The sequence below is a fragment of the Protomyctophum parallelum genome (assembly GCF_964188405.1).
Source record: "Protomyctophum parallelum genome assembly, chromosome: 4".
Taxonomy (NCBI): domain Eukaryota; kingdom Metazoa; phylum Chordata; class Actinopteri; order Myctophiformes; family Myctophidae; genus Protomyctophum; species Protomyctophum parallelum.
In genome coordinates this window covers 25899330-25915371 of record NC_139700.1, presented here as the reverse complement: position 1 = coordinate 25915371, position 16042 = coordinate 25899330, and the positions used below count along the sequence as shown (strand labels likewise).

Here is a 16042-nt window from a genome sequence, read left to right as displayed (position 1 = left end):
GTATAAGAAAGACGTTCTTTGTTGAAATACTGACAGCGTTTCGATCCATTTGATCTTCATCAGGTCATGTGTACACAAAACATACACTTTTATACTAAGGGAGTGCCCCCATTAAACAATCAAAATACCACATTTTGGTGCCCCTCCCATCACTGCAGGTGTGACACGTCAACCCTGAGTGAGTAGGTGGGGACCCAGACATATTGATGTAAATATAGTCTGTTCAGAAATTGTAGTGCCTCTCATAGAGCTTGTAGGTGATGCAGAGGAGGGAAATGGGTCGGTAGCTCTTCGGGGATAATGGGTCTTTGCCAGGTTTAGGGATTGCAACTACTCCAGCCTTTTTCCAAACAGAAGGGATGGTTTTCTGTGCTATGCATGTGTTCAGCATCCCCACAAGCCAGGTCCTTGCGATAGGTCCCAGGTGCTGTATCATTTCTGCCAGTATGCCATCAATCCCTTCTGCTTTTCCGGGTTTCAACTTTCCCATTGCAGTTTCACGTTCTTCTAAGTCGAAGGGTTTGGTTTGAGGGCTGGCTGATTGTGGTTGGTCTGATACCACTGTGCGATGGTATTCTATGTGGGTCGGTGGCGGTGTTGGTTACAACTGTTGGCCACCAGTTGTGACCAAGACCGCCACCGACCCACAGGAGAATACCATTGCACAGTGGTATCAGACCAACCACAATCAGCCAGCCCTCAAACCAAACCCTTCGACCTAGAAGAACTTGAAACTGCAATGGGAAAGTTGAAACCCGGAAAAGCAGCAGGGATTGATGACCTACTGGCAGAAATGTTACAGCACCTGGGACCCAACGCAAAGACCTGGCTTGTGGGGATGCTGAACACATGCATAGCACAGAAAACCATCCCTTCTGTCTGGGAAAAGGCCAACGTGGTTGCAATCCCTAAACCTGGCATAGACCCATTATCCACAAAGAGCTACCGACCCATTTCCCTCTGCATCACCTACAAGGCTATATGAGAAGCTGCTACTCCAACGCCTTGTTGCCACTCATAGATACCAAGCTGACTAAAGACCAAGCTGGTTTCCGTCCCAGCCGCTCCTGTGCTGGACAGAGCTCAACCTCACCCAACACATTGAGGATGGGTTTGAGGGGAAACAAATAACTGGAGCAGCATTCAGAGATCTCTCTGCTGCCTACGACACTGTCCAACACCGCACAATGGTCAGGAAAAGCCTCCTCAACAACAGGCGCTTCTATGTTCAGTTAAATGACCAGAGGAGTAAATGGAAAGCCGAAAAGAACGGCCTCCCACAAGGTAGCGCGCTCGCCCCCCTCCTTTTCAATATCTAAACAAACGACCAGCCACTTGAAACCCAACCCATCAAAAACCCAACTATGCAGCTTCCACCTGAGGAACCGAGACGCAAAAAAAGAACTGAGCATCACAAACTCTCAAACCATACCCACCCCATGTAACTTGGAGTTACACTGGACAGTTTAACGTCATGCCCAGGACGAAAAGTTATAGAGAACACCAACATGACAAACCCTACACTTAAACCCTCTATATTTAATAAAAAACAATTCTGGACAGGAATCCTGTATTGCAGGGGTGCCCAAAAGGTACATCGTGATCTACCAGTAATCACAAAGGCTGTGCAGGTAGACCATATGGCATGCCCCTGTATATAATCTATCACTTGAATTAAGGTGACTTGACACCAGCTCAAATGTTGCACACAAACATCAGTAGCAAAAGTACAAAGTTATTGTGACAGTAATAATTGCTATAGTGTGTGTTCAGTAACAGGAATATTCCTGTCTCTCCAGCTCTTTAATAAATAGAAAAGGGTTTAATCAGGAGTTGTAGTAGCCACAGGATAATCTAAGCGGTGGATATTGCTCTTTTCTTCATGTCTTTATGTATGTAAATTGTCTTGTTGTTTGTGTTATGTCAAATGCGTGTATATGTGTTCTGCATATACTTGGCTGCTGTGTTGCAAGTTACTGAACACACACTATAGCAATGATTACTGTCACACTATAGAGCTATTTAACACTGTTACTTTACACACACTATAGCAATGATTACTGTCACAATATAGAGCTATTTAACACTGTTACTGAACACACACACTATAGCAATGATTACTGTCACAATATAGAGCTATTTAACACTGTTACTGAACACACACACTATAGCAATGATTACTGTCACAATATAGAGCTATTTAACACTGTTACTGAACACACACTATAGCAATGATTACTGTCACACTATAGAGCTATTTAACACTGTTACTGAACACACACTATAGCAATGATTACTGTCACAATACAGAGCAATTTAATTTAGGTAACCAAATTGACCCCAATAGTAGATCTTTACACTCTCAATAGTTCAATTGTTGTTAAGCATCGGCTTAATTTCCAAAAAAACTACACAATTAGAGAATGTAGAAGATTGCTACTTTTGATCCTTTGATTATATAATGCTGATTGTAGCATAGTGGTTAGTGACTGAGCTTTGTTAACATGAGTGCCCGGGATCGTTTCCCACCAATTTCAAAGAATGTTTGTTGCTTCGTGCCAATTTTCACAGAATGTTTGTCCTTTTACCTACCAAACAATACTATTTTCACCTCTAGTCGATTATTTATTCAGCGTTTGAGCCACGGACCACCATTTGAGGCCATCTAGTCTCTCAGACCCATTTGAGCCACTGACCACCATTGTGAGAGTCTATTAATGTGAAATGGTGGTCCGTGGCTCAAACATGTTATCACTTTTGAAGTTACTTGTTGTGTTTAGATATGTAAATACTACTCTTTAAAGCCGTGTTTCGGTAGTCGAGTGGGTACTGTCGACGGTTAGTAAACATTGAGGCCGGGCATAGTTGTTTATAAACCTTCGACACTAACCATTCGGCTACTGAAACACTGTTTTACAGTTTCGTACAAACATCATATATAAACATCATAACAAGTAACTTCAAGTGATAGACGTTTGAACACACAAACAACAACAGCGTTAAGTATTAAATAACATTTAATCACTTACTTGCTCCGAAGACGGACCCGCGATGGTGACGTGGCACGTTCCAAACAAACACTGACCAAACCTACCTCCACGCGTCTCTTCCGTATTTGAGGGCGGCGGCACTTCCTTCCGGTGTGAGGCCACGCCCGCGAGATTTAACCGCGAATCTATTGTAGTCCTCTTACGTTACATCCGGGTCCCTTGGTCCCATCCGCTTCTAATGCAAAATAGCTACATATGAACGCGTGAATCTTTTTTTTTTTTTTTACAATAACGTTATTTGTCAGAAAGGAAGCCATTGAGGGTTAAAATGGGTCTTAATGCTTCCAACTCATATAACTGTCACCAACAACACTTTTAATGATATTACATGAAGCAGACAGCCCTGTGATGAAACCTTTAGCATTACACTGTGGTTAATAGGTTTTTATTCACAATGGAATGTTATTGTACTCTTAATATATCATGGTGTAGCACAGCACAGTAGATTCATATTTCAATCGATCTGGGATGTTAAAATTGTGCAAAACTCTGTTCAATGAATGGCCTCTTCTGCTACATTAAACATTACTAAACATTAAACGTTACTTATACCTGTTATTGAGACTCCTATAGAGCATGTTGACATGGATAGCTTGGTTAGTAGTATCTCTGTTAGTTAATGCAGTTTGATTGATTAAATTAATAGCCTATTTTATTAGACAAAAATGTAGAACAGTAGTGTCATAGAGTGGAAAATGCCATTTGGTTTAATGTCACAGAATGCAGTGCCACGTAGAGCAGCATGATAAATGGTTAACTTTATAGTGTGTTCAAAAATGGCAGATCTGCAAGTTCAGTGTCTTGAATGAGATGTGCTGTGAGTTTGCATATCTGCTATTGTCCAGCATAGGACCGTTGCACAGTGAAGTATAAACAAGGCTTTAGGATTTATAAGTCGTTTTTAGAATATAATAGAATATTCACTCCAGTGAATAGCATTTATCCATTTAGATAACTTTTTGATGTTATTTAATTACTTATTTTTACACAGAAACATAATGTGTGTCTTTACAATAACTGTAATGTAATAATAATACTAATAATGTAATGTAATAATTATTAATTAAATAACCTTATTTTATTCTGAAGGCAACCGGATGTCTTAAATTAGCTACCTCTCAGACAGGAAGTTCTAAATTAGCTCAAAAGACGGAGCCGTCATGAACCATGGCTAGATAATTTCCTTCTTTGTCATTGGTCCAGGCCTAGTTCCGCTACAAAAGCCCGCCCCTCGCCCGCACAACATAAACTGTTTGTTCCCCACTGAGTAGTACACACACACACGGGCAGCCCTGTGGTTTAATGGTTTTTCTCCTTTTTAACTCTTAAGTGTGCCTCTCTGCCTTTTTTCTATACGAGTTTACATCAGAAGGTTCACACACAAGGTTTTTTCATTTGAGAGTAAAAACTTTTTCTCCCAATTTTCTCTCATGTACAAACCTGTAGTACCGCCACATACCCCTAGGGGTACACATATCCTTATTTGAGGAAAAACTGATCTTGCCTGATGACATTCACAAAAAACTGCAAAAGTCAATTAAGTAAACACATTTATAATGCTTATCGTCTGTCGGATGGAAACCTCATTATGTCCAAAAGAGTTTATTTTCAGGATTCAAAAGTATCAAAAGTGACAGATCTACAAGTTCAAAATGTGTTGCTTTGCGATGTTCCGAGCTTGTCTAGTTTTGAGTGACGCTGTAGTAAGATCAAGTAGGTTATTAATTTATAAAAACAGACTAAGTTAGAATATGGAGTTACAAGGTTTCTGCCTCATACCAGCGATATGTTCAGCATGAAAATAATATATAGCCGCTTCATACATTTTATTATGCTTCAAGTTTACATTTACAAACAGTAAATATCGGAAATTGAGTGGAGAAGGCATGTAATGATTCACTGAACTCACGATATGATTTACATTTTTCAACAATTATTTTACAGACAAAAATAAATTCTCTTACAAAGTATTTCCTTCTCTTATTGTTTTTACAATACTGTGTTCTCTCTTATCATATTTTCAGTACAGTACCAAATGACTTATCAATTCTCTTACAAAGATCTTTTGTATTTTTTGCATCGTGATACATTTTTAATTAAATCGATTTAAATTTAAACCAGTTCGAATCGATTTTAATCAATTTACGATAAATCATTACATGCCTAGTGTGGATTATATATTATTTTAAAAATAAAACAAACCAAATAATTTGTCACGTAGAAAAGAAGGTAAATAAACTAAATATGCATAGTGTTGTGCAAAGAAAGAATACCTGTAATATCAGGGGAACAGGAATACAAAGTAAAAAAAAAGCAATGTTTTAAGTATTTGGTCTCCATGTCGAGTGATACATTATTGTTGATGAACATGATTCTAGTGAAAACAAGCATGAGCAGTCGTCAATATCAGACTTTTCAATACCACTTCAATAAAATACTCATTATGCAAAAATCATGGTTCTTGTTGTTGACATAAGACATGTCAGCATTGGAATAACTCATACACACCCAGAATGAGTCACAAAGCTGTTAAAAGTCCCTCACCCCACCACCACAGAGGTTGTGGGTTCGATTCCAGCGTGGTGCATCCGGCTTTATCGGGCGTCTGTAGGGTAGCCAGGCAGCCAGACAATAATTCCTCTGTTATTTTTACAGTACAGTATCTGTGCACTCCAATAACCCATGTCCACCCACACCATCACTTGGTCTCTCCATTTTCACCCTCTGTTCTCTTGATGATGCCATACTCTATAGCCATGTCCAGACAGCTCTGAGCTAGCGTGGCGATGGCCTCTTGTTCTTGTCCTCCCTTGGCCATGACGGAAAGGATCTCCAGCGTCTCGCTCTCCATCAGTGTCTCAGCCAGACTCTTGTCTGCCTGCATCAAGTGGAGAACAATGGCGACCCCGCGATGACGCAGGTCCACCGTTGTCACTAGAAGCAGGGCCTGCAGGATCGTCATCCACTGGCTAGTCTAAAAGACAAGACACAAAATGAACTCCCAAGGGACTCTTAACCACACAAACCTTAAAACTTAGTAGACCAGAGTACAGCAGGGCTCTACAGCATAGGCCCCCTTCTGTTTTCGCTCTACACTAAATATCTTTACAGAAAATAGCCGAACCACAAGCTCACCCAAAGTGTTGTTAGCTTGTAGACCTGCTATTTTCGCTGAATGTTCACCCCGAATAGGGACGCTAGGGCTTACAGTGACGCATGTGGAGGTACACGCTATTCTTGTCAGTTCCACCACTGAATATGCAACCAGAACAACCTGTCAGAGTCCCTAGTGCAGTGACAGACTGTCCAGACCACCTGACTTTCCTCCCTATGAACATGGCCAATTGTGTACCCCACTCCCTCACTGTTTACTTACAGTTTCAGGAATGCGGGTGCATATCTCAGGCTGCTGAGCTGCCAGCATGGCCAGACCTCCCGCAGCAGCTCTCCTGAGCCTCTCATCTTCCTCTCCACAGTAGAGCACAAACAACTTCAGACGGTCATTCCCCTTGGCCAGGAACAGCTCCTGCACCTGAAAACCAAGAGCAGCCACATTTATACTACACAGTAGAAATCCAACATATTTTACTGTGAGCACCTCTAGATTTTCCACAGATTTAAACTCCAAAAGCTCAATGATTTCTTGAGATTGGTTTCAAATGTAAAATGCCATTTGATTATGTATTACTATTATTATTTCTGCGTCTTACCTCTGAGCTAAGAATGAGATTACACATGCACTCAGTGGCGGCCGCTCGGAGCAGGTCGTGATCGTCAAACATGTAGCCTTCAATTTTTGGTACAGCTTTCTCCTTGATGATTTTCTGCCTGTGAAACCGGATTCCGACGTTAAACACAAGCTCTCTAAATATTTATCTAAATCGTGTTGGTGGTAAAAATGTATCCATGAGAAATTGAACCATTGACAATTAAGATTAAAATGAAGGGACATTTTTGGGTTTTTATTACACACAGGTTGTCTTAGTACACTATGTATTATCGCTATTCTTTCAATAGTAATAAAATAATAATTAAAATAGCTTGAATGTAATGTATGTATGAACAACTTTTGAACAAAGAGGAGGCTTGATTGGCTTGCAGTGTGTGTGTGTGCATGTGTTTTCTTCATGGTTTTCTTAGGAGAGACCTCCCCCTAGTGGCTCACCTGAGCCTCTCGCTGATGCCACCCAGATTGGTGAGGGCCATGAGAGCCTCAAAATTCTGCAGCCCTGTGCATTCCAGACTCAGAAGACTGACAAGGGGTCGCACCACTTCATAAATCTGACAACACAAGAGAGAGCGAGGTGTTTTCCTCAGTCTCAGTGAAGGATTCATACAGTAACTAAATGTATTTAACTGAAGTGGCAAATATTACAGCATCCCCCGCTCACCCTTTCTCCCGGGAATCCAATCTCGGGGTTGGTGGTGATCACGAGTTTTGCCAGGGCTTGGGCTGCCTTTTGTTTTCCAACATCTGTGCCCTCGGATGCCAGCGGGATCAGAGCCTGCAGAGGCAAAATATCAACAGGAATGAGGCTCTATTCAGACACCGTATCAAGCTCCAAAAGGTATCATTTATTGTGGTAATAAATAATATCTTTGTCGTTGTGTGGACTGTTTTATTTTTTGATGTTTGCTTCTGCCCAGCACCTGGCTTTTTAAGTTGTGGCTGTGCATGCTTTGTTTACTCTGTCTATGCTGACAGTTAGCCACGTTGTTGAACAAAGTGTACAGTATGCCTATTGCCTACTGTAGGTTAGGGCTGTCACGATTACAAATTTAAGTTGACGATTTAATATATATTTTTTTGCATTGAACATTGGAACATTGTCAGGACCTTGACTTATTAGTGACGTCTCTATTGGGGTCAAATCAAGTCAAACCAAGACTAGTCAGATCTGGCCCAGAATATCACCTGAGTTCAACCAACATAAATTCTGCCCACTAAGACAGACGTCCCTGGATGAATCAGAGAGAGTCCGATAGAGGCCACATCAACTTATGTCATAACTAGTCAGATCTAGCCCATCGCTGACACATTTAATAATTATTTCTTTCCAAAACATTTACAAAAGAGAGGAAATAGTTGATCACAACTATTGATGATCACATCACGAAGTGACAGGCCTACTGTAGATGGCATAATAATGGATCATGGTGCTCTAACCTTTCCTCCACCGTTTGCCACCACCCCGCCTCGTTCTTCCTGCTGCTCCACCAAAGCCAAGAACACCCTACAGTGAGAAATGAAAACTTATAAAATCCTGCAAAGACGGAGCTGAAAGGAGAGGACAGTCAGTAACAGTTGGGGCAGCTGTGGCTCAGGAGGTAGAGCAGGTCGTCCAATGATCTGTAGTTCGGCGGTTCGAATCCAGGCTCCTCGTGTCTACCTGGCGAAGTGTCCTTAGGCAAGACACTGAACCCCACCTTGCCTCCAGTGGTTGCCACTTGCCACCCTTGGTGTGTGAATGTGGGAAGTGAGGACACTGGTAGTGCATAGAAAAGCGCTATAAAAATGCAATCCATTATTATTATTATCAGTTACGTGGCGCCTACCTGGCGATGCACTCCCTGCAAGACTCTGTTAGGGCAGGACTTTCCTGTTTGACCATGCACACCAATGCAGAAACCACACCAGCCTGCAGCAGTTTCAGCAACCTCTTCTCCACAAAGGGAGGGGCGTCCTGGTGGATGAAACGGAACTTGTTCAAACTGCAATGCAACACGCTGTGTGCTTGTAGACATCAATTACGGAGCTCACAGAGAACCAAGTGTCGATAATAAAAATGCAATATAAAAATGACAGCACCTTGGGGTGTTCTTTTGGGATGTGCTGCTTTGCGTATTCGGCCAGTTGCACCATCTGAGGGTCTGGCTTCTCCACATCGTAGCTGTTAGAGCAGTTCACCAACGTGGAGCCCACTGAGTACAGTACTGTTTTGTCTTCAGACTGTGAGAACGTAAAGCGCACATATTTAGTCACACCATTACTGTGTCAAGAAAAATAAATGCAGGTACTTTAGCAAATGATGGTATTAATTATGACACGCAACACTGCATTCACAATGGAACAAAATACATATATTTCTTTTAAATAATGACTTGAAAAAACTTGCAATGATCATAATACAAAGACTGTGCAACCTTAGCTAGTTCAAACATGGCTTGAAGAGCATTCTTGTCCTGCACCAGATCCTCCTTCACATCAGCATCAAATGTGAGGTATGCCAGGCCTTCTACCGCCCACCGACGAGAGGATGCCGATAGAGACTCATTACATAGCCATCTAAAGCAGAGACATATAACCCCTTATTTTACATCCAAGAAAACAGGACATGGCATGTCATAGAAATCTATTAAATAACATTTCTAGATATTATCCAGAACATACTTCCTGCATTGCTTGGCCAGTTTCAGCGTGGATCCCTCCGCAAACTGCTTCATGCTGAAATCTGTCCCTCCTGCAGATCCCAGTTTACACAAACCCTGTGTCACACAATCCCAAAAAAAACCCAATTACTTGTCTTCAACTACGTGTACTATAATTATTATTCTTTGCTTTAAACCTTCGATTGAGGACCGTAAAACTAGAGATGCTCTTACCACTAGTGCCCTCACACGTATCCTGTCATTCTCACTCGTCTTGAACAGGTCTTTCAGAAGCGCCACACCATTGGCCGTGAGGAAGGACGCTCTCTTGGCCTTGCCCGCGGCGTGGATCAGTGCCTCCACGGCTACCTGCTGGTGGGTTATATCCTTGGAGGCACAGAGAGCGATGACTGCGTCCATCATGCCCGACAGCTCCAGAGTTCTGTTCCCCACGTCGCTGGGTCCCTGGAGGAGCACCGACACAGTCTGGATGGCCCGCAGCTTGCTCTCCAGATCATGCCTGCTGAATTGTTGTCTGCAAAGAACAACAGAACTCTATTAGTCTTGAAAAAGAAGCAGGTTGCACAACTCGTAGTCATGATGCAAAAAAACCTTGATTTTAAGATGACCAACGTTTCGGCACAAAATGCCTTCTTCAGGGTATCTACCCCTACCCTGTGCCAAAACGTTGGTCATCTTAAAATAAAAGCTTTTTTGCATTGTTGAGTTGTGCGACCAAGTTTGTCTCCCGTGGTCAGCACCTCCCCACTATTGGTGTGTGCTCCTACCTCTTTGTTAGAACTCTATTAGTCGCCAAACATTTCCCCCATTCATAAATCATTGCAGCAGAGTAGCCCTGTAGTCAATAGGGTGACCATATTTCAACACCCTAAGTCCGGGACCCTTAAATCAATGTGCACGTTTGCCGTGCACACACATTCATGTATACGCACCATGCGTGTTGCATACAGGCAACCCTGACTGACAAACAGCAGTCTACGTCTATGCAACAATTGAAAATAACCTATTATTTTATTTCTGGCAAAAACCAGGACAATTTTGTAGCAAATGTTGAAAACCAAGACATAGTGTTTTAGAGATATTTAGTGTTAGTATTTAGTGTTATAGAGATATCCCGGCCAAAATGGGACATCTGGTCACCCTAGTCTAAAATCTCTCCATAGAGGATTCTCCTTTGACTGAGTGAGACATTAGATGCTTGATTTCCCATGTGGATGGGGAATATTATACCTAATATAATAACAAGGAATCGTGGGCAGTAAACTCACTGGACATATTCTTCCGATAGCTTGTTGAAGTTGTCCCTCTCTTTGTCACTGTTGAGGTCATCATACAGTTTGCTAAGCAACACAGAGCAGCTCATGTGGGAGTTTTCTGTGAGAGGTGGTCCTTCTGAAAGTTCAGGGACTGTTCCTGCCACCACCAGGATCTTCTTCAGTCCTGCAGGAGGAGACAGAGGGATATTTTGATAACGGTAATCCCTCATAATATCAACCAAATGACTGTCCATCTTTGATAAAGATACTAAATATACCCACAAAACAATATATTCTCATAGTGAATACTCCCTGTATTCATCAAAGAAAGTAACTTTTTTTTTTTTTTTTTAAGATATTTTTTTGCGGCTTACGCCTTTTATTGATTTTGTAAGGGATAGATAGTAGGCTGACAGGAAACGGGAGAGAGATGGGGGGATGACATGCGGTAAAGGCCGTGTCGGGTCCGGGAGTCGAACCCGCGGCACACCGCGACTGGATCACCAGTCCGGTGCCCAGACCGTTACGCTACGGCCTGGGCCAAAGAAAGTAACTTTTAGGAATTCAAGAATGTGTGATGGGTTTGTCTCGTACCTTGATCTATCACCCATAATGTGACAGAGTTGTCAGGGTTTTTTCGGGATTTGCGAGGCACTTGTTTGACCAGTAGGTTTATGGCGCTGTCTCTGCCAGGGCCCGATACACTAGATGATGGTATCATCTCCAACAGGTGCCGCAACATGGACCGCAGCTCCTTGGATGGTTCTGTATTAAAATCCACATGGCCAGTTGATTAAATAAATACCAGATGGAGAATGCAGAAAATATGTCAAACATCTATAATAGGTTTAAGGCCAGAATTATCCGGGTAGTCCAAATCCACAAGTCGATTTTACTTAAATTTAGGTTTTTCACACTATTAAAAAAATAAAAAATAAAAAACAATTATAATCAGGTGAGAAAACTGAAGCTGGTGTGTTGTAATGAACCCTTCTGGAATCGAGTGGCTCTTTTTTAGCTGCAGTGTCACATCCAACAGCAGGTACAATTTCTTGATTTTGAGGCCTTGATTCAATTTGATTCTCGCTCATTTGGATCGACTGACTTATCAGGTTGTGATATTTAAATGTATGTGTCTATCAATAGATTCCAATCTCACCAGGGAGGATGGCCTCGTCTTTCCCTCTGATCTCTCGGTTCATGCCCTCAGTCAGGGCCTCAAACATCACCTGCAGCAGGTGGCAGGCAGCCAGAGACACGGTGGACGTCTCACATCCCATGACTGCACACAGCTGCTCCATTCCCAACTCATTCACTATGGCCATGGCCTGGAGAAATGACAATTAGGGTGTTATTAGTTCATCAAAATGTATATAGTGTACATCGATTTAACTTTGTAAAACATAGATATACAATAGGGCATTTAGAATTAAATGTCTGGCCTGGACCACTGGCCTAGTTGTAGCCTGACAGCGTGTCGTAGGTTCTAGTCCTGATCCCGACAACCTTTTCTGCGTGTCACTCCCCATCTCCATCTCCCCATTTCCTGTTTGTATACTATGTATATACAGTATACTAACAATAAAGCCCCCAAAATAAATGATATATAAAAAAATAATGATATATGCCAAACTTCTGATCAGTAAATACTTACTCTGGACTGATGTCCTGTGCACAACCCCACCAGCGTCCTCAGAGCAGACAGCACCAGATCCTCCTGCTTGGAACCCAGCAGCCTCTGAAGCAGCTTCACTCCATCATTACGGAAGATCTGCTCAGCACCTGCCTCTTCTCGAGACAACACCACCAGGTTCTGCGCAGCCTAAATGAACAGATAGACATGGAAGTGAGGTGCAAATCTAATCACACAATCAGTGCAATGACAGAGTAAAAGCCTGAGATACATCATAACCCGGAAGTAGGGGTGCAGCGGTTTACGGTTTAAAACGGAACCGTTCGGTACTCCTTGCACGGTTCAATACGCCTTTACACCTTTCTTTTTCCCTTCGGTTTTGAGGGGAAAAAGAAAAGAAAAGCATTACTGCAGAGTTCGCTTCGACCCACGATTGAATGATCCACCTGGTGTTGTTTAGCAACAGTTGATCCACAAGCATCAATACACATTGGGAGCCTGTAGAAAGTGTAGATCGTCTATATACAACAAAAATACTCCATGGCTGTACATAGGGAATAGGAATTCTTCTTGTAAGCATTATAAGCATATCCTTAAATCCTTGTTAATGCAGAGATTAAATGTGGATCTTTAATTGTAAACTAAAATTGTGTTTACTTTTTTCTCTGCGCACACTTCCCCCTGGCCCCCTCCCTCTCCCTTCTCTTGCGCTGCAGCTGCACGCCGGAAGTTATGCGGGAACGCCTACTGACCGAGTGTCAAAAAACTACTTTTTGGCCTTGACAACCCATACAACCAAACAGAAAAGTCATATCTGAATTAATCGACATTAAATTACGTTAAACTCACTTTACCACTCGATCTGCCATCCACTTTATGCACAACCACATACCCTCTATAAATCATCGCTTTGATGTGGACTGTACAGTTTTTAGAATGTTGCAAACCATAGTTTGTGGGATTCTGTTGCAACAATTTAGTCTCATCACAAACGTTGGAACCAAATGGACCAGTAAGGGCGCTTTTGGTCCCATTTGTTTTGTATACTCTATTACTCTTGAGAGTTACAGACCCATAGGGGTCCATTTGGTTCCATTTGTATAGTCTTTTAGTTACTGACCCTAAATGGTCCATTTGGTTCCAAGTGTATACTCTGAGAGTTAACACTAACACTAGTGAACTTTCCCCTGCTAAGGAACACTTGCTTTGACATTGTTTTGTAGTTGGTGATACAACTACTGTTCTATTCTGAGCAGCAGGGACTATACGTTAGTATCATTGTTTCTATTACTAGGGTTACTGTTAGTTAGTTGGTTAACACTAACACTAGTGAGAGTTGAGGAGGAACCTTACCTTTTGCTTATCAGACTCTGTCGCAGATGCATCCAAGAGGAGGGAGAACATCTGTTGAACTCTAGCATCTGTGGAGTTCAGCTGCAACGACTATAGGGTAAAGGATAAAAGGGACAGTTGTTAACAAAAGCTCATCCATGGTTATTAAGATCATAGAAAGCACCATAGCCATTCAAACCCAGTAACCCGACTCTCAAAAGGAAAGATCACCTTCTGCTGGATTTGTGCTCCCAACAACCGGAGGAGATCCTGGAATGTTTTGGTTTTGGGTTCCAGCTGAGCACACCTCTGTGCATCCATAAATGCCTGGTCTAGCCGACCCAGTTTCTCAAAAGCCTGAGCTCTTCGGAACCTTGCTTTGACATCACCCGGGTCATTGTCCAGAGCTGTGTGGAGTGAAGACAAGTTGTGTTTATTTAAGTGAATTTCACATTGACAGAGACAAATTATATAATGCAATCACTTCTTCTATATTATAGCTACAATCCCCAATCCGGGTATCTACAGTAGTGTAGGAAACCAAATGGCTGCCGCAATGCAAAAGGAAATCTGCCCTCGGCCAGTGGATATATCAGGCTTATGGGCTTCAGGCAGGGCTACTTGTCAACTATAAGTGTCAAGTCTGTCAACAACCATTGACGTTCTCAATGGCAGAGTATGGAGACCACCTCCAAGTTATACAAATGTGCTAGTTAATAGTTAACTTATATAAAAGACTTAAGGCCTATTCATAGTCCAGTTTTCAGTAAAGAGGTGACCACCGCAAACTACAACATGCGTCACCGGCGCTCACACAACTCATCTCTCTGTTTTTACTAACCACCATTTCGGTGGTCACCTCTTCACCGAAAACTGGACTATGATCAGGCCTTTAGCCCTTTCAAGCTATGGACCAGAGCTATAACAGACTCTACTACACAGATTGGTTAAAGTATCAATTTATTCATTAAAACAAATTCTGGATTGCCACTGTATAATCTACAAGATGAATGTACATCACATCACACTAAAGCTTACACGGGTTTTGCATTTTGGGGGAAGCCGGGTATGCATTCTGATCTGATTCTGTGTCTAATAAAGACTAAAATAATTATGCACTTCACCTTTCGAGGCATCAGCCTCTGCCTTTTTGTAATCCTCCATCTTGAGGTAACAAGCACTGCGATTGCGATGCAGAATACCAGTCTCTGTTCCACTATCACTGATCTTCAATGCCTTGGTGTAACAGCTTATAGCACCCTGCATGTCTCCTGCCTTGAAGAGACTGTTCCCTTCCTCTCTCAAGGCTGCATGGTCCTACAGGGAAACACACAAGTAGAAAAGAGGGAATATGATATATTAATAGGCTAGCTATAACGTTATGGCATGACCACAAAGACATGATATATACACGAAATACATGTGTGTATGTGATCGCCTAGGTTACTAACGTGTAATGAGATATATCAACTCAAGGACTTCACGTTTTTAGTCTATGTATGCTGTTATCTTACCTTTTGTATTTCATCAACGCTCATTTTCAATGTGTCTCGGGACGCAGTAGTGTGCCAGATGGAACAAACTTTGTATTTTATATTCTGTGAACAAAAAAACGTATTAAACGTTTGCCAAAATGTGTTATGCTTCCTGGTGTGTCGCTCGGCAGCACGATGATGACGCTTACTAGCAGCCCCGCCCCCCCTCCAGAGCAGACCATAAAAGGCATGTAGCTTCATCCTTCAGGGCAGAACAAACAGAACAGAAGGATCTCTATCTCACATATCATGGACCTATTTGGTTATATTTTCATTCCGGGTTGCTGGTGAATAGAGACCCATATCATTCCCAACACAGTGGTGGTGGAAGAAGTAGGCTGCTTGTTTTAAAAGCAATAGCCTACTATGTAGGTCTATAGGAGTAGAAATAGTTTGTTACAACAAGTATAATAGAGGCCTAGCCTGACACTCGTTTAACTTCATTATTCACATAATATTATTTATGAATATATAATATATTTGTATTCAAAATTCTACTTGAGTGAAAGTACAAAAAAAAAGTATTGGAACTAAAATATACTGGCAAATGGTAATAGCTAAAATACTTTGAATTACACATTGTGTTCATACCGGTAACTTTAATTTTGCAGATGTGGTAAGTTGAGGCTTATTGAAGCTTTCAATTAATTGAAATGTGCATTTTCCCCTGAGTTGTACGAGTATACACGTGTCAAAAATGTAAATGGAAAAAAGTATAATATTAGTAATATAGCCTATACCAATATACCAAATATAGTAATGACTCATGGGTCGGTGTAGCATTTTACTGTTAACAAGCAACACAAGGATTAAATAAGATAAATAAAATTACAAAATGGAGGATGT

At 41.7% G+C, this 16042-nt stretch overlaps 1 protein-coding gene across 1 annotated transcript; it reads right to left on the bottom strand.

Moving 5' to 3' along the window:
* Positions 1–5025: 5025 nt before the first annotated feature.
* unc45a (unc-45 myosin chaperone A) lies at positions 5026–15310 on the bottom strand. The gene is made up of 19 exons (XM_083763449.1): positions 15176–15310; positions 14786–14978; positions 13893–14068; positions 13683–13772; positions 12351–12518; positions 11856–12024; positions 11291–11461; positions 10709–10880; positions 9654–9954; positions 9442–9536; positions 9195–9336; positions 8860–9000; positions 8607–8734; positions 8218–8284; positions 7442–7555; positions 7216–7331; positions 6761–6878; positions 6427–6582; positions 5026–6024 (listed from the first exon to the last, which is right to left on the bottom strand). Exons 1-19 carry the CDS (start codon positions 15197–15199, stop codon positions 5749–5751), a joined length of 2817 nt encoding a protein of 938 aa, XP_083619575.1. The 5' UTR covers positions 15200–15310; the 3' UTR covers positions 5026–5748.
* Between the last annotated feature and the right edge of the window lie 732 nt (positions 15311–16042).

Excerpts from the sequence above, each read along its gene's own strand:
- unc45a (XM_083763449.1), bottom strand. The coding sequence starts at position 15,199 with ATGAGCGTTGATGAAATACAAAAG. Across the intron at positions 7,332-7,441 it reads TTGGATTCCCGGGAGAAAGG|ATTTATGAAGTGGTGCGACC; the intron begins GTGAGCGGGGGA and ends TTGTGTTGTCAG. Across the intron at positions 6,025-6,426 it reads GCACCCGCATTCCTGAAACT|ACTAGCCAGTGGATGACGAT; the intron begins GTAAGTAAACAG and ends CTTGTCTTTTAG.